The 25,790-nt window shown below is 42.2% G+C and overlaps 1 protein-coding gene across 1 annotated transcript in view; it reads left to right on the forward strand.

Moving 5' to 3' along the window:
• Positions 1-25,790, forward strand: part of LOC126188957 (small G protein signaling modulator 3 homolog) — a 198,612-nt gene that overhangs the window by 52,989 nt on the left and 119,833 nt on the right. The window contains exons 8-9 of the mRNA XM_049930715.1: positions 10,431-10,525; positions 10,608-10,753. Of these exons, the coding sequence (XP_049786672.1) occupies positions 10,431-10,525; positions 10,608-10,753 (241 nt within the window). The remainder of the gene's footprint in view (positions 1-10,430; positions 10,526-10,607; positions 10,754-25,790) is intronic.

Here is a 25,790-nt window from a genome sequence, read left to right on the forward strand (position 1 = left end):
TGACCGTCTTTACTCCTGGAATGTCGCCAATGGCTTCCGTTTTTCTGCCGAGAAGACTGTCTGTATTAACTTCTGGCGCTAGACAGAGTTTCTCCCACCATCCGTACGACTCGTTCCCGTTGCTTTCCCATTCGTGGAGACAACAAAATTTTTAGGTCTTACATTTGACAGGAACCTTAGCTGGTCTCCACATGTCATATTTGGCTGCCCGTTGTACCCGTTCTCTAAATGTCCTCCGTGTTCTCAGTGGTATGTCGTGGGGAGCGGATCGAACCGTCCTACTTCGCCTATATCGGTCAATCGTCCGCTCCAAGCTGGATTATGGGAGCTTCGTATACTCCTCTCCACGGCCGTCCATCTTACGCCGCCTCAACTCCATACAACATCGGGGTTTACGTCTTGCGATTGGAGCGTTTTATACTAGTCCCGTGGAGAGTCTTCATGCTGAAGCCGGTGAATTGCCACTCACCTACCGGCGTGATATACTGCTTTGTCGATATGCCTGTTGGCTACTGTCAATGCCCGACCACACGTCTTATTGTTCCTTTTTTGACGACTCTCTCGACCGTCAATACAGGTTGTCTGTCTCTGCCCTGCTATCCCCTGGAGTTTGCTTTCGTCGCCTCCTTCAACACCTTGATTTTTCACTCCCTGCAACGTTTAGAGTGGGCGAGAGCCACACGCCACCTTGGCTCCAGGCTCAGGTTCGCGTTCACATTGACCTCAGCTCGCTCCCAAAGGAGGTTACCCCCAGTTCGGTATACCACTCCCGTTTTGTCGAACTTCGTTCGAAGTTCGTTAATATGACCTTCATTTATACAGATGGCTCCAAGACCAATGACGGGGTTGGGTGTTCTTTTATTGTCGGGGCACAAAGTTTCAAATACCGGCTCCATGGCCATTGTTAGCAGGGTCATTTGTTGGCGCATTTTATCGCTGTGGCATGCTGATTGGGCTGCACTTACGGACAAGCTTCGGGCCTTGAAACCTCTTCCCGCGGCTTGGACGTCCTTCTCGGCGGGAGGAGGTCGTTTTGGCCCGGTTACGAATTGGACACTGCCGGTTCAGCCATCGCCATCTGCTGACAGCTGCGCTGGCGCCGTTCTGCCCATGTGGGCAGTTGCTGACGGTCCGGCGCATTTTAACATCCTGTCCGGATTTTAATACACTGCGTCTTGATCTTGGCCTGCCATGTACTCTGGATGCCATTTTAGCGGATGACCCAGGAGCAGCTGCTTGCGTCCTTCGTTTTATCAACTTGACAAACCTGTCTGACATTTGATTATGCTGTTTCTTAAATCCTCTGCCTGTCTGTCTTTTATAGTATTGCCCCTTTTAGTTGCTGTTTTAACCTTGTGCCTCGCGGTGCATTTCTAACTTAGTCTGGTCGATAATGACCATTGTAGTTGTGCGCCCTAAAACCAAAAAAAAAAGAACCAGCCCCACCTATCATTAGTGCTTGACTACATGTTTTGCAGTTCTAAGGCATCAGTTTATTTTTCTGGTGTTTAAGTCATGTAAGTCCTAGCTTTATCAACACTTTCATTGCAATTCGTTATCTTGTTAATGAAAGGAAGGATAGCATTCCCCTTTGACAGTCATTGCACAATATATGCCTGAATTATTTCTTTGTAGTAGTGCTCATTCAATTTTCTTAGAATATAACTAAATAATAGTGTTTTTCATATCAGTGCACTATCATATTTTATTTGTCTCATACATATATTTTAATTGTTGCCTTTATTTGCTTAGAATGATGGTTATTCCCTTATGGAGGTAACAATCGTGACATTCCTTTTCTGAATATTTTATTGCTCAAAGTTCCATCTGCCCACTTGATTACTGATACATCCAATGATCTATTAAATTTTGTAGCTAATGTATTGTACACCTAGTTCCAATTAGCAGATCTTTCATAGACAGTCTGAAGTACCTGTTGTTCAAATTTCAGATTGACATTAGCTGGAATAAGAGGTGTGCATGGCGGTCCCACCAGTTTGCTCATAGCTGACTGCTGTTCTGGAAGTTACAGTAACATTTCCTTAACAAAGCTAAAATATCTACTCAAAAATCTTAGTGAAGTAGGTTTGCTGTCTACCTCCTTGGCGACACCTCTTGGGGTGTGGATTGAGCTACTCTACTCCATATTTACCAGATGCTGGTCTTGATCCAGTTAAATGATGGTTGCTAGTTCCTCTATCTGGAACTTTAAGCTTTCAAATATGGAACCCAGTCTATAATCATTGAATAAGACTGGCCAATACACACAAAAATTACAACTTGAGTAGTGCAGTAGATCGAATACACATGTCCAATCACTGTCATGTCTCAAGAGGAACTGTGAACCCTCCAACAGTATGAATGTGACATATACCAATGCAGTTCATCCATCGGAATCCTCCAGGGACAGACCATAAATCTGATGTAAGTTAGTGAGATAAGAAAGGCGCTTCCTGCAGGCAGTATTGGTCTTGATCAAATGGACCTATGGTTGGTAGATTTCTTTCATTGGCCATTTCAGCTTTCAAATATTCCACCCAGTGCATCAGTGATGAATAAGGCTGACGAATTGTACTTTCTGGTTACTCCTATGGACAGTCTCCTTGAAGTGGGGATTTGACCTTTTCAGTTCATATGGTACTAACTCTTGCTTGCATACGCAATAGCTATCCAACAATTTGTCATCCTGTTTGTAAAATTCCTTCTGCATACAGGGGCCACTGTCTCCTGACACCTGCCCTCGGGTGGGATCACCAGTTAGAACACACCTCCAGGCCCCCTTCTGCGGCCTCTGTTTGATATCCTTAGAATGTGCTCTCCATGTTTTCCCAAACTGTCACCCTCTCCCCTCTCCTCTCTCCTCGATTAGTACCAATCTGTTTCAAGGACACATTTTGGTGTCTGTTCCCGAGTATTGGAACACTGATGGCTTTAAAACTTTGGGTAGGATGTGATATGCTTATACATCTTCTGCTGGCCAGGAAAATGTAGATTTTTTTTTAATCTGATAACCATTAACTGAATTTTAATTTGTAGTGACTCGACGGGCAGTCTCCAAAATATTCATGTTACTTTAATCTGTGACATCTGGCTTAGGTGAAAAGATGCTTATGAATAACATACTAATTGCTCGGTTGTCTTTCTCTGGGTCCCAAGTCATCTGAGTATCCCAACGAATGAACTGTCAGACCGTTTGGGTAGGGAAGAGGTTAATCACCAAATTTTTCCTTTGATGTTCCCAGGTGCAAATTGAAGACCTCACTTTGAGATGGAATAACATCTTGTGGGCTAATGCCTCCTGTAATAAACACTATCAAGAAGACAACTGTATGGCTCTCCTTCCTTCCCTCCATGTAGGAAGCAAATGTCCTATGTCACATTTTAATTGTTAATATCAGATTATATCGCAGTTTTATCTTATGTTATGAGCCACCCCCACAGGGTCATTGTGGAGCCCTGCAGGTAGTAGCTCACATCATAATGGAATGCCCCCTCATTCAACTTCTCCATGCTAAGCACAGTCTATCGGATCTTTGTCTCTGATATTGTTGGACTACATATGGACAGTTAACTGATTTTCTCGAAGATGGTGCTTTGTATTCTGATATTACCTATTGAACTACTTTCGGGGCACTGGATGATTGCTTAGGGCATCACATGTTACATGCTGGATCAGGGTCAAGATGGTGGGTGTTACTGGTGACTGTACACTGTCCTTCAAGAAACATTGCCAAAATGCCAAGCTGGGGGTCAGTGCAAGGAACAGTATTTTGAAGCAGCTCACAGCCACCACCTGCAGAGCTTGTCCTTGTGTGCTGAGAAGTACTGCACTGTCAGAAGAGCCACCACTGCTGATATGCAGAGGGCAAAGCACAGCAATGATCCCTGTCATCCACTGAATTATCATCAAACTGTAGTTTGTCAGTTAAAATCTAGAAAGAAACAATGGAAAATAAAGGGTGGGATAATGAAAGTACTATGAAAACGATATATCGCTACTCACCATATAGCAGAGATGTTGAGTCACAGATAGGAGCAACAAAAAGATTGTTAAATGAGTAAGCTTTTGGTCTTTCCAAAAGGCCTTCTTCTGGATTAAAGAATGTGTGTGTGTGTGTGTGTGTGTGTGTGTGTGTGTACACACACACACACACACACACACACACACACACACACACACACACACGTACGCACGCATATCCATCCGCATATACACAGACACAAGCAGACCAGATATCCCTGCAAAGGGAGTGTTAGCCTCGGGAAACAATCTGTCCTATTGTGTTTTTAGATCACTTCATCTTTTGGGATGGGTATCTCTCATTGCAAGACCAACATGCAAAAATTGGGTGTCACTCCAGCTGCCGGAGATGTGTCCTATGAGTGTGTGGAACACAAGGTCTGGGCCACTTGCTCATATGCTCTCTACTAAAACTTGCCCATGACTATAAATGATCAAAGCAAATAATAAGGCTATTGGAGTTGCTGTGTTCTGGAAGTGCTGCCTGGGCACAGAAAAGGAATGAATGAATGAATGAATACCTTGATTTTACCACTCCTATATTCTTTTATGATTTCTATGCAGTCACTAGCTCCAGATCTCTCTTGACGGAGGCAGTGATGACCTTGCTGTTCTGTCTGAGTGTTCAGTTGATATGGCTGTAGGTAATAAACTACATATCTGCCCTGTAGTAGTTCTTGAACTCCCAACTAGATGAAATCTTTTTAAATGTTGATTAAACATCCTCCACTAAAGCAATATTCAGACAACTTTTAGTTACAGCCAGAATTTATTATATGTTAGACGAGAAATTAGTCATTAGCATATGTCTTTTTGTGAGACTGACATTCAGTTCAGACTCTGATACTGAACAAACTAAATGAAAAATCTTGTTTTAAAGATTCAGTGTATTAACATTGTTGCCATAAATAGCATTAGTTGTTGATATTCCGTGGAGCTGCATATGGTGCAGAAGTATTTTTGCTGTACATGATGATATCAGGCGCAGCGCTAAAACTCTCACTGCTGCAGGACACTTGTGAGGTATATCTCAAACAAATAAATAGAGCAACCACAACAGAATGTGCTTCATGATAAACCTTCATATGTGATGTAGTTTTAACCTTTTAAATGTCCTTTCTACTCACTTTACCAAAATACACAGTTATGTACACTTGTTGATTTATATATCAAGCTAGTTCAGGATTGTACAGCTATGCAAGCTTGTTCATTTATATGTAAAGCTAGTACAGGACATTCCTAGTAACCAAATTTTCCCCTTTTTCAAAATTTTCTTACCAATAAAATAACAGAATTTCGTGTACCCTGCAAAGTCCCCCTACTCTCCCCCTCCCCAACTGACAATGCTTCAGATTACAAGAGCCAAGTCAGGATGCCACACGTGGCTGTCTTAGCCTTCCATGCCTTGTTTGACTGCAACGTGCTCATTCAGAGCATTTGAACTTAGGCATGCTGTGCATTGACATTGTGCTTAAGCAACTGTAGCAACCAAAACCCACAGTTTGCAAACCTCTACTAATTGACTTTCTGTCCACTTGGGACATGTCACTTCGGATGGTTCAGATTTACATAATATTCTGTCTCTTCCTGTCCAGATTTCGTCAGCATGCTATTATGGTGACAGGATTTCTATCATAATATTTCTATGATATCCTCTGTGGGGAATTTCTAGTTATGTCACAGTAAATGTATCTTATTTAGAAAGTACTGACTTTCATCTTGCCTTAATATTCCATCCTATAAGTATAAATGTACTACCTGCCTATAATTTTGTGTTCAAAACAATAATTGATAGAAATCTAAATGCATGAGTGTGAACTTGAAGGGAATAAAGACAGATTTACGAAAATTTTATTCTATATTTGAAAGTGACGACTTATGTGCATTGACTTTCCTTTGTAATGTTCTTCATATTCTGTTAACTGTGCTGATAAACAAAGCCCAGCATCTGACATCCAAGAATTACTCCTTGCAGGGTCTTTGTAGACCCTCTGTGATTTGCAATAGTTAGCAGATGACAACTTCCCTCAACATTTCGCACTACACGTTAGTTACGCTAAATTTATTTCTTAGGTTTGGATGCATTGTAAGAGTAAATAGCATAAAATCACTGATTTAGCTGCAACAGTTGGCTATCGCATTATGATGAGCTAAGATATACCAACTATTTGTGAACTAACATGTTTGTTAACTCTTCATTTGGACAGTTTTTATGTCTGTTCATGCAAATTTTCTGTTTGTTAGACTTAATGTATCATAAACGCAGACTGTATAAATCTTGATGTCACCTTTATCTTCCAGCTAACATAATTTGCCTGCCTAAAAAATCATTTATAGCAGTTCCTTTATCAGCTACTTAAGCTTAACCATCTTTATAAGTCAAATAGGAGTAAAATTCCTCTTTTCTTGTAGTTATACAAATATTACTCTGTCAAATTACTCAAATAATTTGGTTTTGTTTGTGATTCTAGTTTCTAATTGCAGTATTTTGTAAACCCTTTTGATGCAGTTAAAATATTGTGTAGTGGCTTAAAATTGCTTTTTCATCTTAGCCTGTGCAGCTTGAAATTTTCTGGAACAATTTCAAATCTGAACATTGCTCATTTTCCACAGCCTCTAACATACCATGAAGTTCCTGTGGCTTCTTAAAAGATTGCATTACCCTCGCCAAACAATCCAATCAGCAGTTCACTTGGTCACTCATCAGCCATCTTCTCATATTAGCTCATTTGTATTACAACTGTTAACAGAAATTGTTCTATTTAGTGCAAGTCAGTGTCGCAGCACTACTTTTTGCATGAATTTCATTGGTACACAGCTACATAGGGGAAAGATTTTACACAAATTTCAGTAGAAACATTTCACTTCTGCAAAATATAAAAATTAAAGGATTCCATTTACTAGTTTTAAATATGAAACTGAAGAAATGAAGCTGGTTTGCTAAGAATGTCTGCTCCTTGCTCATTACCACTTGGTGTGTGCTAGAAGGCTAACCGGCTTGGAGATTTCTCACAGGTGTAGTGCAAGGCCAGGAACACTTAAAGTGGTCACATTTCCTCAAAGAATTTGAATAGCTTTATTGCTCCTCTTGCCCTCTTCAGAGGCAGCTCCATATTCAGACTCGATTGTTAACAGTATTACACATTTGCCACTTAACTGCCCAGGTGATTGCTCCTCCACAAAAATTTTACAACCACTCTGCTAATACTGGTAAGTTGCTGGATCAGTGGCATAATCACAATCAGTATATGTAAAAAAAGTCTGCTCTTTGCATACATTATTCTGACTGAATCTGTGCCTTTGATATACTTCTTACAAAAGACCGGTGATTTTCATTGAGGATTCTCAGAAAATTTTGACACATAGCTCACTGTGAACTTTGGACTTGTACTAGCAGCTAAATAAATGGGACAAAAAATCTTATTGATATGGAGCATTTGTTGGTTTATCATGTGTCACCTCATGCTGTGGATATTGGTAGCCTGGAATTGACAAAGGATTTGCCTCTGTCATGTTAAAGAATCAAAGCCTGTCATTAGTTTAGCTTTCTGGATTAATCTCTACTGATCCATTTCATTATAACTGGTACCTTCTTGTTGATGAAATAAGACCAGTTCACAGATAACTGTAAATTTTACTGTCAGCTTCACACTTAATTCTATAGACAGTGGTTTGTAATCAGCTTACAATCCAGTGACAGAGGTTCCAAAATCCACATAGCATTTTTCCTCTGATGAAGCCATTTCTTCCTCCATTATTTTCTCCAGTGTTCATTGCCAATGGACTGAACAGAGTCTGTTAAATTAGTAGTCATTTATTTCTACCAGCAGTACTTCAATAAGATGATCTGGTTTCTTGAGTTGTTGCTTATTTCTAAATTCTCTTGCTTCTGCAGGTTCTTTAAACACTCTTGCATCATATTTATGAAGACACTGCAATTCTTCATTGTCCATTTCACTAGGGGCTAGTGATATTAACATTAGTTTTTTTTTGGATACCATTTCTGTCGCTTTTACTTCGGAATATGAACAAAACAGTGTCCCAAATATGTGAAGCTTATTTAACTTTCTTTTCACTGAATATCTCATAAAGCATTCTTCCATTCACACAGATTGTACTAGATCTGTTTAACACACAAACAGCAAAGTTGACTGCTTCTGCCCACAAAATTGTCGATAAACCCTGAACTAGTAACATGATTGGAGCCATTTCCACAAGTTCTGATTATACACTTGGTACATCTGTTCTGCTCTGGAGTGTAAGGGTATGTGAGGAGTTAAATGCCATTCACTTTCATCAAATCTTCCACTTCAGTACTGTCAGCTTCCCATCTCCTCTTACACTGAAATGCTTCTGGTGGCTGTCCACAAAAATGCTTCATGCTGCTCAGCATTTCCAAAATCTTCTCTGCAGACTCTGACTTCTGATTAAAAAAATATATATTTTGTGTAGTCTTGAAAAAATCACTGGGAAAGCACAGAAAATGTTCAGCTCATCCCAATGATTTACACTGCCCCAATCTACACTGGTTGGCATGAATCGCTTCTCTAGATTGTGTAGCGCACTGCTGTGACTGAAAACAGCTCAGATGCTGCTTCCCCTGGATGCGTGCCTCACAGGATTCTTCACCAATGTCAACTATTCTTGAAGTATGTGGTGTAAATATACTTTTTATGATTACACAAGTCCTCATGCCAAATTTGCAGAACTCTGACTAAACTTTTGATAAAGTCTGATCCTTTGTTTACAGCAGATAATACAGAAAAGATTTCTTCAGCCTTCTGGATTAGGCAATATAAATTCTATTTCTCATTGATAAAAACTTCAAAATATAGTTCCTTTTCCTAGTGCTATCATAGTTGAATTGTTGCCCATACATAACTGTAGTAGTTTTGAAAACTCGGTGAACAATGTGTATCACTCAGTTTTCTTAGCTACGTGGTCTGTTGCTCCTCAGTCATCAGTCCAAGAGTCTTTATAAAAGTCTATTCTTTATACTTCAGAAATTAAAGCTTGTTAAGGCAGTTACCTTTTATTTTAACACAAACATGTTTTGTTAACATGGCCAGCTCCATAGCATAATGAAAACATTTTAGCTTCATTTTGTTTGTTAACTTGTTGTATTTCATGAAGTAACATTCCTGCCAGTGGCGTGTTTGCATTTCTGGTTTAACATTTGCTTTGGTAGCCAACAATCAAATTCTCATCTCAGTTCTCCCCTGAATAAGCATCACAAATTTCATCAAATGTTATGTCCATTAAATTTTTTAGTGTCTGTGGATCCTCAATTTGTCCACTGCGACTGCTGTAAACTTTTGTAACTGCCATTGTCAAGTAATTTCACCACCAGGGGCTGATTAATTCAGTTCCACGTTTAGTTACTGCATGTGAAGCACCATGTGCCTAAAAACAAAAATTACATCTTACCATGTCATTGCTTGAGCTCGAATAAGAATTGGAAAATTCTGACTGAACACAATGTGCAGCTTGCTTTGTTTTCTGTTCAAAAACATGGCATGTAGCTTATTCCATGTATCTCAAGCAGTCTCGCATGCAACCCACATCAATGTGACTTTTGCTTAAACAGTTCTAATGATGGTCTTATTTAGTGCATTATCAGCTTTGTCTCATGTTTTTTTTAGCTGTTTGTACTGCTGTTGTTTCCTCTGACAACTGCTTGTTTTTGCATGTTGCCCCTATGTACCTTGTATATGCGTTCTGGTAATGTAATAAGTTTCTTACTGCAGACTTCCATATGGTCCAGTGGTTAGCCTCACATAGTTCGTGTTTAGCCCCATACTGTTTCTCAATGACAGGGAAATCAGTAGAGGTCCTGTAAAATAGTCCAGTATGACAGCTGCAAAAATTTCACACTAGAACATGCCAGAAAACTGTATGAACCATGTGGATTGAACGACTCGTGCAAACTCATTCTGGCATTTCCAGATCAAAAAATCATAGTACTCAGTTTCTTTCTTTGAAAGAAAAGTAGGCTATGCTTTGTAGCCTATTTTAGAAATTCAAAGAAAAGATCACAATATGCTCTAACTCGGCACATGGGCAACATAATCCTCAGAACTAGTATTTGGAACAAGACATTGCGTAAACTGCAGATGTGCAACTACATAGCAGACAGGTGTCACTTAAATGTTAATATTAATATTTCACTTAAATCTATAAACAACATAAATTGAGACTTCTTCTTAAAATTAAACAAATAGTAGTGAAAAGTTCTTAATCTTATGGAATCATAACACACCGTATGATGCTCCCACAACATTTACACCCAAGTGTTCGTTTTTGTTCAGTGTTTCCTTTACTAATGTTGTACATCTGAAATTATGTGTATTCCTCTGTTTTGCATGGAGTTTGCTTCGAAGGGTTATCAAATTTGTTGTTTTTGTTTCAGAATCTGATTTCAAGTTACTGCAAAACTCTGCACAGGTCTTTAACCTTTTGTCAGATATTCCTTCGGGTGTAGATGATGTTGACAAGCTTCTAGAGGTAACGTAGCTTTAAAATTATTCTTAGAATTGCTCTGATATACTTCATGGTTGTTAAGCTTAAGCAGTGTCTCCTGTTTTAGGTATCTTTTAAAGTTGCTGGTTCTCTGAATGATGTGGTAATAGAAACACACAGACGACGACACCTGGCGTATTTGATGGCTGATAGTGGTGCTTTGGTAGGAAATCCAGAATCTGCTTCAAATCTTCCTAAACAGCATCTCAGCAGGTTTGCTAGATTCATTAACCGAATTATCAGGAGGCTGTTCTTTTATAATTTATGAACTATTTATGATCTTACAATGGCTGATGTTTTATTTCTTCTACATGTGCAGTTTATTAAAAACTGTAATGAAACACTTCATAAATTATGTAATTTAGAAAATTTGAAACAACTGTCAGGCTGTGGTTAATTTGCATGTGATGAAATATGGTGTTGGCAGACAGTTCACACAATATATTGTGGAGCAATGTAAGGTTTTAAGTAAAACCTAATTAGCTAGTCATTTTGGTTGAAACCAACTAGAAATTGTCAGGTATGTTGCACTCACCAGTACGGAAAATTTTTTGTGGGGGGGTGGAAGGGGGAGGAGGGGGTTTGCAGAAGAGATACCTACTTCAAGAAAATTCTTTGTGGTTAATGGGCAGAGTTATTAACTTTAAGTATCTTCTTTGCATCAAATAACCATTCAGAATTTTTCCCAGTAAATTATGCTTCACTTAATCACCAAAAGGAATGGTTCAAAACTGGTTAATTGCTAAAAGAATATCAAGTGAAATTGAGGTTTGAAGAACTAAATATGTTTTAAGACACATTCATTTGTCATTTTTGAGTGCCAGACATATCATTCTACTTACATCATATATGTAACATTCTTCACATCTTATAAGTGGCTGTATGAAATAGTCCTGTAACCTTAACTCTGAGTCATGCATTCATATATATATATAGTGTGCCCCACGTAATGTGAACAGTGTGAAACTGCAGTGCAGTGGAGAGTTCTTTCATACTGTCAGAAATATAAACACCTTGTTGGAATATGTGCAGAAGGTCAAAGGGTCTCAGCAGTTTCTTGTGTAAACTTGAAGTCAAATTCTGAAAGGAAGAAACTGCCATTAGAACTAAGATTATACATGAAAACAGATCCCTTATGAAAAAGCCATAAAAGTAATTTAAGAATTAAAACACTGATAGCTGTATGACAGCTGATGAATTTGTTAAAAGGTGAAAGTATAAACTTGTTGTATAGCAAGCTTAGAAACAGATTTAAATGTTTCAAGATTGATTCAAACAAGTGGTATAATTAGGCCATATTTTGATGACATCATCAGTAGGAAGATGTACAGATTTAAGTAAGTGATGCCAGAAATGAGAAAGCAGACAAACTTTGATTTCAAAGTGATAGAAGCCTGCAAAGCATCTGGATTGAGAATGATTACTGTTAGTTAGACAAACAAAATTGTTATAGTACCATTGACATCATACCACGATTGACGTAAGAGTGGAAATTTATGAAATAAAACTGAAATTTTAATTTATTTCCATTAAAATTTACATTTTACACTTTCTATGAAATGTAAAAAGTTCCTAGCAAATTGACAACATCAATGACAGACTGTAAAATCACTATTACTTAAGACATTAATCATGCTTCTGTGTGAATATCTCAAACACTAATGCCTTTGTGTACAGTGTTCTACCTTGGACATGATCATTTAAATAGGTGTTACATCAAATTTTAAGTGACTCTGGAGGCAGTGTTTGCAGAAGGGATGTCATTATAAATATGAAATTACTTAATTCAAACCCCCCCCCCCCCCCCCCCCCCACCTATAAGTTTCGTGCTTAAATTTCATCGTTCAAGGTGTCATTGTGAGGACTGAATGTCAACACTTGACCCATAGTATATCTTCTGTTTTAAACGCTAATTATGTACAAGAATGTTTTCATGTTTGTAGTTGGGTATCTGTGATACTGTTTGTGAAAGTACCAATTTTTATAGTTTTATTTTTTTAGTTTACAAATGCTTAAATCTTACTGAAAGACTTGTTTTCATAAAAATGCATGTTTGTTTTTTATTGAAGACCAGTGTTGAAACAGGAGAAAAGTTCTATATTTATTTACTTCACTCACTTTTCATATAAGTGTGTGCGTGTGCGTGTTTTTCCTGCTCTCCACCTAAAAAAAATCTCAAACCCAGAATGCATGTTTGTCTCAAATGTAGCATATCTTATTTATGAGTTTGAGGAGTGTTTCTTCAACTCAGTTACTGCTCAATTGTTCAAAATTTTGATTTTTGACTTTCAAATCAAGCTTGTTCCATGCAAGACCTGTTTAAATGGATTTGTCAGAGGCCAATGTTTGATGTTATATGATGTTAAAAACTGAGTTTTTGCAAAATTTACATTTGCTCTCGGACAGTTAAAGCAAAAGTCGATAAATCCAAACTGGGCTTCACTTCTGAGAGATCTGAAGGGAGAATGATAATGTAGGATATCAGTGTCGATTATGAGAGTTTCCTACAAAGAAAAAAAGACATAAACTATAGGTAAACACTTGCTACCAGAACCAACAAGGTAAATAAATTAGTGGTTTAAACAATAACATGAACTCTCGATTATTGCTCAGTTTCAGCCAGCTTTGTCACTGAGAAGGAACATAAAGAAAAAAGCAAAAAGAAAGAATACCGTTTCGAAAAAGTGCAGCATAAGGAAAAAGATGCCCAGACAGTGCCTATGCTGCAAAATTTTGAGAAACATCAGACATGTCCAAAGACGCTCTTAAAAGGAACAACATTTCAGGGAAAAAATAAATTATCAATAAACCAGGATGTGCAAAGTTCATGCAAAAATGTTGTATACTGTAATGGAGGAACATGTAAATGTGGTAGAGCTCTGATGTACATCTACATCAATACTCCACAATTCACCTTACAGTGTGAGGCAGGGGGGGGGGGGGGGGTACCCAGTACCAGTCATTTCCTTACCTGTTCCACTCGGAAATAGAATGTGGTGGGGGGGGGGGGGGGGGGGGGGGGGGGGGGGAAATGGCTGGCTGTATGCCTCCATATGAGCCCTCACTTTGTGTATCTTATCTTCGTGGCCCTTGCATGCAAAGTAGGTTGGAGGTAACATAATCATTCTTCAGTCAGCTTCAAATGCCAGTTCCCTAAATTTTCTCAATAGTGCCCCTCAAAAAAGAATGTCACCTTCCTTCCAGGGATTCTCATTGGAGTTCACAAAGCATCTCTGTAATACTTGTGTGTTGTTCGAACCTACTAATAACAATTTTAGCAGCCTGCTTCTAAATAGCTTCATTGTCTTCCTTTAATCTGACCAGGTACGGATCTCAAACACTCAAGCAGTACTAAAGATTAGGTCGCACTAGCATCCTATATGGGGGGGGGGGGTCTCCTTTACAAATGAACCAACTGTTCTAGAACTCTCCCAATAAACCAGATTTGATCATTCGTGTTTCCCATGACAATCCTCATATGCTTGTTCCATTTAATATTGCTTTACGGTGTTAGGCCCAGATAGCTAAATGACATGACTATGTAAAGTAGTGCATTACTACTTCTATGTCCGAAGATTACTTACTTGTTTCTTCTGCTCATCCACATTGGCTTAAATTTGTCTACATTTAGACCTAGCCATCATCCATCACACCAACTGGAAATGTTCTCAGTCATCTTGTATCTTCCTACAGTCACTCAACTTAGACTCCGTACCGTACAGCACAGCATCATCAGCAAGCAACTACAGATTGCTGCTCGCCATGTCTGCAAAGTCATTTATACACACATGTACACATATACTTGCCGCCCCCCCCCCCCCCCCCCCCCCCCCCAAGGTCTCCCACAGTCCTTTTGTGGGTACGTGTGTGGCACGCATGGTGCCCCGAGCTATTACAGTCTCCTTTACTTTCCAAGCTGCATTACCATCCCTGTTCCTCTCCCTCCCTATCCTTACGCCTTTGTCCCTGCCCCCTCTTTCCCTCTTAGTGGACTTCTTTATGTTGGCCTGGCTGTCCTCCTGGCTTTGTTTTGGTCTGTGCTGTTGTTTACTTTGCTGTTTCCATCTCCTTTTTGGCGTTTTTGGTCCCCTTGGGGATTGACCTCAATTTCCAAAATTTTCCGTCCAGTGTGAGCCATTTGGGGACAAACTCCCTACCTAGCTTCCATGGTGCAGGTTCCTCTCCCCCTCCCCTCCCCTATCCCTTTGCACCCTGGCCCCTTTCCTACTGGGTCACCAGCACGGTAGCCAGTCTGTGTGGTGGGGCTGTTAAGTACCCACTTGGCTGAGCCCCCTGAAACCACAGGGACCACACTGCTAGTACCTGAACTGTTAATGCCTCGTGTATGCCCAGGAGTCGTTGCTCATCACTCTGGGGCACCAGAACTCCCGGCAATGGCCACTGTGCCAGACGGCCCTTGCTAAGAGTGGTAGCAGACGTGACACCCCTTCTCTGATCCTTTGGCCTTCCCCTCCCTGGCCACCCCCTGGGTGGTGGAGGGTCAAGCTCGCCGGCTTGGGTTGAAACCTTTCCCTCGGTACCTGGTTTGTACCAGGACGGATGGCGGAAGTTTTTCCACGACCAAGCCTTTGTTTCTCGTGGAGATGATTGGTTATGAGTAGGGTGAAGTGGAATCGATGAGTAAAATACAGCCCGGTGCTTTGCTCCTGAAGAAATTTTCTGCTGCCCAATCTGACGCCCTGCGTGCTTGTGACCGTATCAGTGACGTCCCAGTCTCCGTCATGGCCCACCAATCTTTAAACTGTGTACATGGCATTATTTTCCACAGAGATCTTCTCCAAACTGACGAGGAGCTCCATGCTAACCTCGAGGGGCAAGGGGTTTGTTTTATCCACCGTGTGCAGCAAGGTCCCCCCCAACAACCGCACTGCTGTGGGTGCCTTTATCCTGGCCTTCGAGGGGAATGTCCTCCCAGAGAAGTCAAGGTAATGGTGTATCGGTGTGATGTAAAACCGTGTATTGCACCACTGGTGAGATGCTTTAAATGCTTATGGTTTGGACACATGTCTTTCTGCTGCACCACTGATCCCCTCTGTGGTGACTGTGGGCACCCTCTCCATGAGGAGAGTGCCTGTGGTCCCCCACCAGTGTGTGTAAATTGTCATGGACGGCATTCTCCACGCTCGCATGTGTGCCCTGTGTTTGTGAGAGAAAGGAGGATTAAAGAGTACAAAACCTTAGATTGGCTCACCTACACTGAGGCTCGTCAAAAGTATGACCGGCTCCATCTCGTGTCTGTCTTCTACTTTTGCTTCTGTTATGTCCATTCTTCAAGCTCCTTGAATGCATGGTGAGTCGGCTGTTTTGGATCCTTGAATCCCGCGACCTTTTGTCACCGACTCAGTGGTTTTCGCTGTGGCCACTCTACAGTGGATCACTTGGCTTGGTGCACCTGGAGTCTGCTATCAAGTCGGCTTTTGCCCATCGGCAACACCTACTTGCAGTCTTCTTTGATCTGCATAAAGCCTGTAACACCACCTGGCCACACCACATCCTCACCACCCTTCGCGAATGGGGCCTTTGTGGTGCTCTGCTCAGTTTTATCCATAACTTCCTTTCATATTGCTCTTTTCAGGTCAAAGTTGGCTGTTGATACAGCATTCCCCATCGGCAAGAAAATGGGGTTCCAAAGGGTTCTGTACTGAGCGTCCCTCTCTTTCTCGTAGCCATTAATGGTCTGGTGAGAGCTGTTAGGCTGACAGTGTCCCCCTCTTTGTATGCTGACGATTTTTGTATCTACCTCGCTTCCTCCGTAATGGGCACTGCAGAACGCCATCTACAGGGGGCAATCTGGTGGGTGCACTCATGGGCTCTCTCCCATGGCTTTCAGTTTTCAGTGGCCAAGATATGTCATGCATTTCTGCCGTCACCGTACAGTCCATCTCCATCCGGAACTGTTTATAGATATCCATCCCCTTGAGGTAGTGGACACCCATCGCTTCTTGGGTCTGGCCTTCAATGCCCAGTTGACATGGCTCCCTCATCTTCGCCAACTGAAGAGGACGTACTGGTCCCATGTCAGTGTTCTTAGGTGTCTGTGCAATACCGCCTGGGTTGCAGACCGTTCTTTTCTCCTGTGATAGTATCAAGCATTGGTCCAATCTCATTTAGACTATGGAAGTCCTGTCTATGGTTCTGCATCGCCTTCGATGCTGCAGGTCCTAGACCCCATCCACCACTGTGGGGTCCGACTTCCGGACTAGACCCGTACTTAGTCTTCTCGCAGCGGCAGGGATTCCACCATTGCGTGTTTTGTGCCAACAACAGCTGATATCTTATGCGCTCCGTATTTGCTGGACCCCAAAGCACCCTAATTATGGTCTGCTTTATCCAGACATGGAGGTCATACTTGCTTGACTCACAGTTACCTCCTCCGTCACGAGGGCCCCCCCCCCCCCTTTGTCATTGTGGATCGATGTTGACTGTGGATTACACCGTATTGGACTGCCTCAACTTAGCCACCCTGCGACGGACTTTTAGCTTTCCAGACTTGCTACCCCTGATGTTGGCTGACAATGCCTCAACGGCGGATCTCGTTTTACATTTTATTTGTGATTGGGGGGGGGGGTTTATTGCATTATTTAAGGAAGGGACCTTCCACCTTATCGGTGAGTGGAGGGGATGGCAGACCCTCTCGCTACTCCCTTTGCCCTGACTGGATTGGCTTCAACTGGACTTGGTGGTTCACCCCGGCCTTCTACCTTCCCAATCCTTTCCTTATGGGGTCTGTTATGTCTTGAGCATCTCTCTTGTCTCCTGTGCTTCTTCCTTCATGCCCCTGTCATTAGTCACTTTCTTTCCTTCACCTCTTCTTCCATCCATTTCCTTCCATCCCTGTCAATAGTTTATCATTTTATGGATATTGTAGTTCCCTCTTTTAATGTGCGATTTTACCAGTTTTAGTTAATCGAAGGTCCCTTCTCCAACCAACCATTTATATATATGGATAACAACAGTGGTCCTATCACACTTCCCTGGTGAAATCCTGGCGATACCCTTGTCTCTGAACACTTGCTGTCAAGGGTAACATTCTGGGTTCTATTGCTTAACAAATGTTAGAGCCATTTGCTTATCTGTGAACCTGTTCCATATGCTCCTAACTTCATTAACAGCCTGCAATGAGGCACTGTGTCAGTTTCCAGAAATCTTGACATGTGGAATCTGCCTTTTGCCCTGCATCTGAAGTTAACAATACATCGTATGAGAAAAGGGCACACTGAGTTTTACACAATGCTTACTAAAACCATGCTGATTTGTGGACATACGCTTCCTGGTCTCCAGATTATTTTTTTTTTTTTTTTTTTTATATTCAAACTGAGAATATGCCTAAGGATTCTGCGGCAAACTGATGTAAGGGATATTGATCTGTAATTTTCTGGGTCTGTGCTTTTGCCCCCACACAGATGTCACCAGCACTTTTTTTCCAGTCACTTTGGACTTTGCACTGGGCAAGAGATTCACGATAAATGTGGGGCCACTGCCGTAGAGTACTCTTCGAAAACCCAAATTGGGATACCATCCTGAATTTGTGACTTACTTATCTTAAACTCTTTCAGTTATTTCTTTATACCAGGTATGCTTATTACTGTGCTGTCCATAGTGGAGTCTGTCAGAGGGTCAAACTATCATACGTTTGTATGATTCTCCTGCATGGGTTCTGTGCCAAATCTTTTGCCAAGGTATGATGTGATAGTAGTAGTAGTATGCTTCATGCACAGATCTTTTCACAGATCCATGAATCTCTACTAACCTTTACTTGTTGTCATTTGCATGTACTCTTAAGAATCAAGAGTGTAACAGCCTCTGTTGCTTCTGTATCCTCCTAACTTTGTTATTAAACAGTGGTGGGTCTTTCCATCCTCAATCCACTTACCAAGCACATAATTCTCCATACCACGATTTACAATCTGCGTAAAAATTCCCCATAATTCCTATCCGTCCATCTTAACTGGAATTAAGTGATGTCAGTTCACTGACTAAATGAGATGCTAAAAACTACTTATCTGCTGTTTCTAATGGAAACACTCTCCTAGCCTTCGTAACTGATTTATTAACTTCCGTAACTATAGTTGATGATTGCTAATCCCAGTTTCTAGACAGACGTTGTCAATAAGGTGCTGCTTATTTGTAACTACAAGGTCTTAGGTATTTCCATTTTGTGTGGGCTGTCAGACTAGCTGCTCAAGATAATTTTTCAGAAAAGTGATCAGAAGTACTTCACATGAATGTCTTTACCCCATGTAATGAGTCTGTAGACATCCCGGTCTGTACTTGGTAGGTTAGTCGCCTCCAAGTAGTATTGTATGATCTGGGCATTTTGTGCTACTGCACCCAACTAGTGGGCTAACCAAACTTAATTTGACTAATGTGGACCCTTTATTGCTTACCAGTATGGTTGTCCTTAAGCAGAAGATTAACTGGGCCTAAAATCCGCTTAATCATACACAGACCCAGAAAACGGGGAGTAAACTTAAAACTTACCAAGGTTGCCAACACACACCTCCTTCCTGGGAAAATTACGGACATACACCTGATCTCCCAGCTTACCTCTGAAGGCTTGCCGTTAATGGTTATAACGACTAACTTGTTTGTTGTGGGCCCCGAGAATATTGGGCCTCGCACGATTCCAGTTTTCCTTGACGACCTGAGGGGTGATCTTCGCAAGAATTAGATCTCGAATCCCCCATAAGTTCGAAAGGAGGGGATTAACAGGTTAAGCAAACATCAAGGAAACTGGAGTACCCTTCAAAGCCTCCTGGCTGGCAATATTGAAGGCAAAGCTAAGCCAAGGGAGACCAGAATCCCACTTCCTGGGAGACTTCACATGAAAGATAATCAGCGCGGATTTAAGGTTATGAGTGACCTTTTCCGCAAAGGACCCCTGCAGATAATATGGAGTGGTAGTTACATGCTTAACACTGCTTTGAAAACAGGAGGCCTTGAAGGGAGCCGAAAGAAAGGCCGGTGCATTATCACCGACGATTTGCTTAGGGGGTCCAAAAACACTAAATATGTTTGTTAAATGTGCAATGGTGGTGACAGCAGTCACACGAAGACTTGGAAGAAGCCAGGTAAACCTCAAAAACACGCCAATAATAACTAATACATACCGATGGTCTCTTTTGGTACAAGGTAGGGGCTCCACATAACCAATATAGAATTTGTCCATGGGGCAGGATTCATGCTCAGAGCTAAGAAACCCCTGTTAAAGAGCATTATTCGGTTTGGCCACATGACACAACTGACAGAGAAACCATTTCTCTAATGTCTCTGTCAATAGACCATCAAGTCAGATGTTCCTTAGTCTTCTGCAAGGTCTTATAGGTTCCTAAATGCCCGCCAATTAACGAGTTGTGAAAATAATGGAAAACTGGGTATATTAGGGTGCTTGGTAGACAGATCTTAATCTCCTTGGTACATCCCACCCTTTTACACAAAATGCTTTTCCTGATAATGTATTATCCAGATGCTCACCCACCAAAAGCCGTTTCTTAATCAGTCCCCAAGTGGGGTCCTGCTTCTGATAGTTGGCAATGTCACTAAACAAATGGGCAACACAACTAAGATTGCCTTCCGCAGCTTCTTGGGTGCCCTCACTAGATGGTTGTTCAGTAAACATATGGCTGAGGACCTCCACAAGTGCATTCTCAGTGCCTCTAATGTGCTTAACCTCAAACTGAAATGACGCAACACGTACCGCCCATCTCAATACGGCCAGTTTTATGCGACCTAGCTAGCTGGATTGTTGGTGTCTAGCTGAAATACTTTATGTTCGAGATAAAACCGATACTTATCGAGTGTTAACAAGACGGTCAATGCCCCACATTCGTAAACAGAATATTTAAGCTCGGCGCTGGTTAACCGACGAGAAGCATACGCTAATGGCTGTCTTTGACCTTTGAACTCCTGGAGGAGGACTGCCGAAATTCCCGCAATAGATACATTGGTTCGGACAGTAAATTTCTTATTAAAATCAGGCACTCTGAGAATGGGAGGATTGGCTAATAGCTGCCTTAATATGCCCAAACGCTGCCTCTTGAGCAGGACCCCACTCAAAACGCACCCCTTTTCAGTACAGTTCATTTAGAGGAGCCGCCAACTGACCTAAATTAGGGACAAAATGCCTAAAATAATTCGCCATCCCTATGCACTTGGCAATCCCTCGCTTGTCAGTGGGCAGCGGAAGAGCTCTCAAGGCCATAGTCCACTCCTGATTGATGCGGATACTCTCGCCTGATACTAGGTGACCTAAGAAGGGTACCTGCTGCCTGGTTAATGTCACCTTATTGGGTTTAACAGTCAAACTGGACCCTGAAACCTAGCAAAACCTTGCTGCATATGTTCCTAATGCTCTTGAAATAAATGACTATAAATTGCCAAATCACCCAGGTAATTGTAAACACAGACTAATTTAAAGTCTCCAAGAATATGATCCAGTGAATGAGTAAGGACAGCTGCACCAGTAGCCAAACCAAAGGGAATCCTATTAAATTCAAACAAATTCCAATTGGTAAAAAACGCTGTAACATGTTTACGTTCTTTGGCTAGGGGAATCTGATAACAGGCTTGATTCAGGTCAAGCATAGTAAACCAATTAGCCCCGGCAAACCAAGTAAGAGTTATGAAGATCAGATAAAGGAACTTACTAGAGGACAACCTTCTTATTTAGGGGACGGTAGTAAACAACAGGCCGAAAGTCCCACCCGATCCTTAGGGACGAGGAGTATAGGGGAGGCATAAGGGGATGTAGAAGGCCTAATAACTCCCTGCTCAAGCATTTTGGAGATCTTTTCCCTTAGTATCTTCATCTTAGGTGGTGAGAGGCGATATGGGTACTGCCTGATGGGAATATGGTCAGACAGACGAATATGGTAGTCGAGAACACTAGTAAGCCCCAGTCTATCACAGAGAAGCTCTGGGAACCTCTCCGACAAACCCCTTTGTTCAGATGCCTGCTGGGAAGACAGATGGGTGAGATCAACCTTAGCATCAACAGCCAGAATTCCTGCATCTCGATGCACCTTAGGTTTAGTACACTCACAGAACCCAAATTTCTGACCAGAAGCGAACTTGAAGAAAAAGGTGTACCCTGATTAATCAAAGATAAGACCAGTTTTACTGATAAAAGCACATCCCAAATTCGAATCGACCGGCAGCTCCTTAATCAAGGCCAAAGACAAGGTCCACGAGAAATCCCCAACTGAGATACTCCCTCGGACCCAACCATGCAGAGGCAACACCTGCCCGTTGGCAACCTGACATCTCTGCACCGAAGAAGTGACCAGCCTAAGTCTCGCAAAATGACCAAATTCAAGAAACCATTCCAAGCTCAGCAATGAAAAGGAGCTACCAGAATCCAAAAGGGAACAAGTAGGTTTACCATCTACTCGAGAACAAATATAAGGCAGTGGGGGTGATGATCGAGCAGTGACACTGGCACACCAGGGTTTAAGGGCTCGACACTGGGGTCGCTGCCCAGCTGTGCATCATTTATTGACTCTGGGTGTCCGCAGCAGCTGAGTGCAAGTACGAACTAAATGGCCTGCTTGACCACACCTGAAAGTGCCCTGTGGTTCCCCTTTAGCAGACCGAGCTGATGTTTGTAATCCAGAGTTCCCCTCAGTGACGCCCACGGGCTGAACCTTAACCTCATAGTGTCTATCGTCTGAGAATGGCAATGCGGATATCACTACAATGGCGACACAAAGTTCTTAAGTGGAGGGACGACCACAAAAAACAAAATGTGACCTATCCACTGCTCGCATTCCCCTCAGGACAATTGAAACTAACTCTCATTCTGGTAAGTTGACTAACAAGGCCAAACAGGCCGTCATAACCATTTCCATGTATTGATGCAACTCCTCCCTATCTTGCTGCATTTGCCAAATATAGCGACATGACAAGCTGTTTACGAACTCCCGTGGTCGATCTTTCGCTGATCATAATCTCCCTCAACTGCTGCAATGAAAACTCTTCTGCCATAGCTCTGGGTACCAAGGTCCTCAGTTCACCTCTAGTTAAAGGATACCATAGAGACAAAATTACCTGATGCGCAACACCAAATGCATCAGCATGTTGCTCAGGGCGAACCAACAACCGTAACAATCTTTCAATTTGCTTGAGTCGGTCTATAGCTAATTCTGTGATGTCTAGAAACAGATACACCAGATGATTAGGCAATTTAGCAAACGCCCCCAACTATCCCATTGGAGGACATAAGGCCGTTACTCCCGGGCTCACTAGTGCACCGCCAGAAGGTAACAAATCCTGCTCCCCGCTCCTCTTCCCATCAAGCTCTAAACATGTGACCTTAAACTGCAATTCGTTAACCAAGGACACCAGTTCAGTGGTTGTTTCCTTATCACGATCCTCTGATTTTAATGGCTTTGTCAGATATCCGGTTGGCTAAATGTACCAATTGTGCTTGCACCATGTCTTACTGACTGCCACTAGGTTGAGTGCCCTCTAAAAAGCCGATATTGTCCTGAAGACTTCTAACAGCTTTAAATAAAAACTCAATGGCTGCCTTTGTCTCACCCACAACATCTGGCGTGATGTGAACTGGCTGAAGAACGGTAGCACGCAAGCGGGCTGCTAAGTCCAGAACACTACCAATAAGGTGGTCCTTCCTCAATAGGCCAATCCTGGGGCACTACCTGACCGCCATTATAGAGTTATCACCTAAAACAGAACAAAATACCAAAGGCAGAAATCGTACAACAGTAACAGAGTTCACCAAATCAGCCCACAGTAACTGAAGTGGAAGTGGTGATATTACAATCGTGACCATGCTCTGCTACCAGTTGAGACCTGAAGGTCAAGGAAGGCAGGATTCGGTCACGATTGTGGATGGGGCCGTAATCAGTTACTATTGGTTCCCTTTAGCAACTACAAACGTTTATTTATTGCTGAGTCTGGAATTATCATTTTAAAATAAAGATAACACACATTATTAATGAAAGAATAAAAAACTGTGTAATTAATAGTGCTTTCTGTGTGTTAGAATTTACCAAATGAGCATAAAAATACTGACACAGCAAATAATGTTTTAAAAAGAAGCCAATGTGATTCAAATTAGAATTTTAAGGCAAGTAACCACAGTCATGGCTGAAGGCCTTTAATGCCAAGAACAGCAATTATAAAAAAATGTAACAAACACGCTGTAAAACAGCAATGCAGTAGCAAAGGTTAATTTATGAAGACAGGCAACTGATCACCAAACAGGCGAGACAAAATGATGGTAAACTTGGTAGCACAACAATTTAAACCTGCTGTAATGCGAAGAATAGCAATTATAAAAAATCTTAGAAACATACAATAAAAAAGAAAATACAATAATAAAACACAAGGGCCAGTCACAGACGATGCACCAGGAATTGACCTCTGAGTAGGTCTGGCAAAAAACACTTTGACGAGTGATGTGATAGGCAGATGGTAACTCAGACTAGTGGCAGTCTAACGAATGACTAATGATAATCTTGCTGGGCTACCTGACATCCAATAAACCAAAAGCAAAGATCTAAAAATATGCCAAAGCCGGAACTGGCAGTCTGGCCTCTGCTCGCAGAATACTGCGCTTAGAGCATCCAGAACGAGAAAGGAATCACTGCCACGAGAGTAGAAGAATCGCCAACCAACTTTCAATCAAGAAAGCTGTCAAAACTACACGCCTAACTGATCAGCAGCAGCAAGGCGAGGAAACGTACACTGCCGTTACATACATTGACCTCCAGGGCAGGTAACTGGGGCGTTAGCAGGCATGAGGCAGGAAAAATACCGCTGGTTGAACTTAACAAATAGTAACAAACGGAACGCAATAAATAGTAATTAGAAGTCCAGAAAAGCTAATCAAATCCGCTTTCCCCAAGCACTCCAATCGCTGCTCTTCGCCTCAGCAACACTGAGCAGCAACACGAACCCAAGTTACTGGAGAATCGCAAGATCTCACAATGGTGGTTTCTCTACTTGAATCCAAATTCACTCAACTGAAAGCTTGCAGGCTCCGGTTTACGATGAGGTCGTACACTCTCGTGACCACAGGCCTTCGATCCGGCAGTCCATGTGCGCCACCAGTGGTCCCAGCATGTTCTCGCACTGCGTGGACATGACTCCTCCTGAGTCCCCCTACCGAACAGCACACTGACTTGACCTGGAAGAACCACGACATCGCCCCTAAGATAGGGCCATAGTTACTACATATAAATAACCACCGCTGCTGCCACTAATGAACAGGCAAAGGTTGCGAGACCAAATGGCGCCAGGCAACACGAGAAGAAGACAAACTGCAACCATGTCTACTTAACGGTATGGTCTGGCCTCCAACAGAGGATGAAAACCTACAAACAGCACAAACGTGAGCTGCAGCACGGCTCAGCCACTCTGCGGACATGTATCAGTCAACAGCTGAAGGCTGGCTAACTGACTTGGTTACACAATTTGTGTATTGACTCATTGCAGAGCACGGACAAAGAAAAGGATTGTATTTTATACTTGGCTTCACACAGGAGTGAAAGGATGCAACCGAATCGCCTCTGCTCTATTGGATTTTCTCAGACCCTGGGTGTCCCAGCCAGAAAATGGTCCAAATCAAATTATTTTCTGGCTCCTGTACTAGTGAAAATGGCCCTCAGGGGGCTCAGCATTTAGTTGCTGGGTACAGACTTGGCAACCCCGGGGTCCCTGAGCTGGGGACTAGGAAGCGCCACCAGTCCTCAATACCGTAAGCTTTGAGCGTGCTTCAACGACCACTGTCAGGCGCGACGGTGGAACATTGTACGGTACAGAGCCTGGGTATCTTGGCTTAACTGCCTGAGTCGCGAAGATGGTATAAACCTCTATAAATAAAACCTCAATCTCAAGGTGTGCTGCACGCCGAGGAGACGCATGGCTGTTGAGGTAGAAAAGTTGCTAGCGGGCAACCTCTGGGGAACCTGTCACCCCTCGGTTGTATTAGGCTTACCCAGGCAAGCGGGGCTCTGTCTGGGTGGAAATTCCTTTCCCTAGCTGCTCGCAGGACCACCATGAAAAGAAATATGAATAGTGCACAATCGGGAAAGTTCAATGCTTTAAAGTATGAACCCCAATCGTTCCCTTCCCTGCCCACACCAGGGGAGGAACGGCGGTCTAAATTACCTGGTGGAGACGTATTCTCCTCGATTTCTGGTTTGCAGCCGAACAGATGGGGACTCATTTCTGACCACAAAGCCTCAGTTTTTTGTGGAAAATTTAG

This window comes from Schistocerca cancellata, chromosome 5 (assembly GCF_023864275.1).
Source record: "Schistocerca cancellata isolate TAMUIC-IGC-003103 chromosome 5, iqSchCanc2.1, whole genome shotgun sequence".
Classification (NCBI taxonomy): domain Eukaryota; kingdom Metazoa; phylum Arthropoda; class Insecta; order Orthoptera; family Acrididae; genus Schistocerca; species Schistocerca cancellata.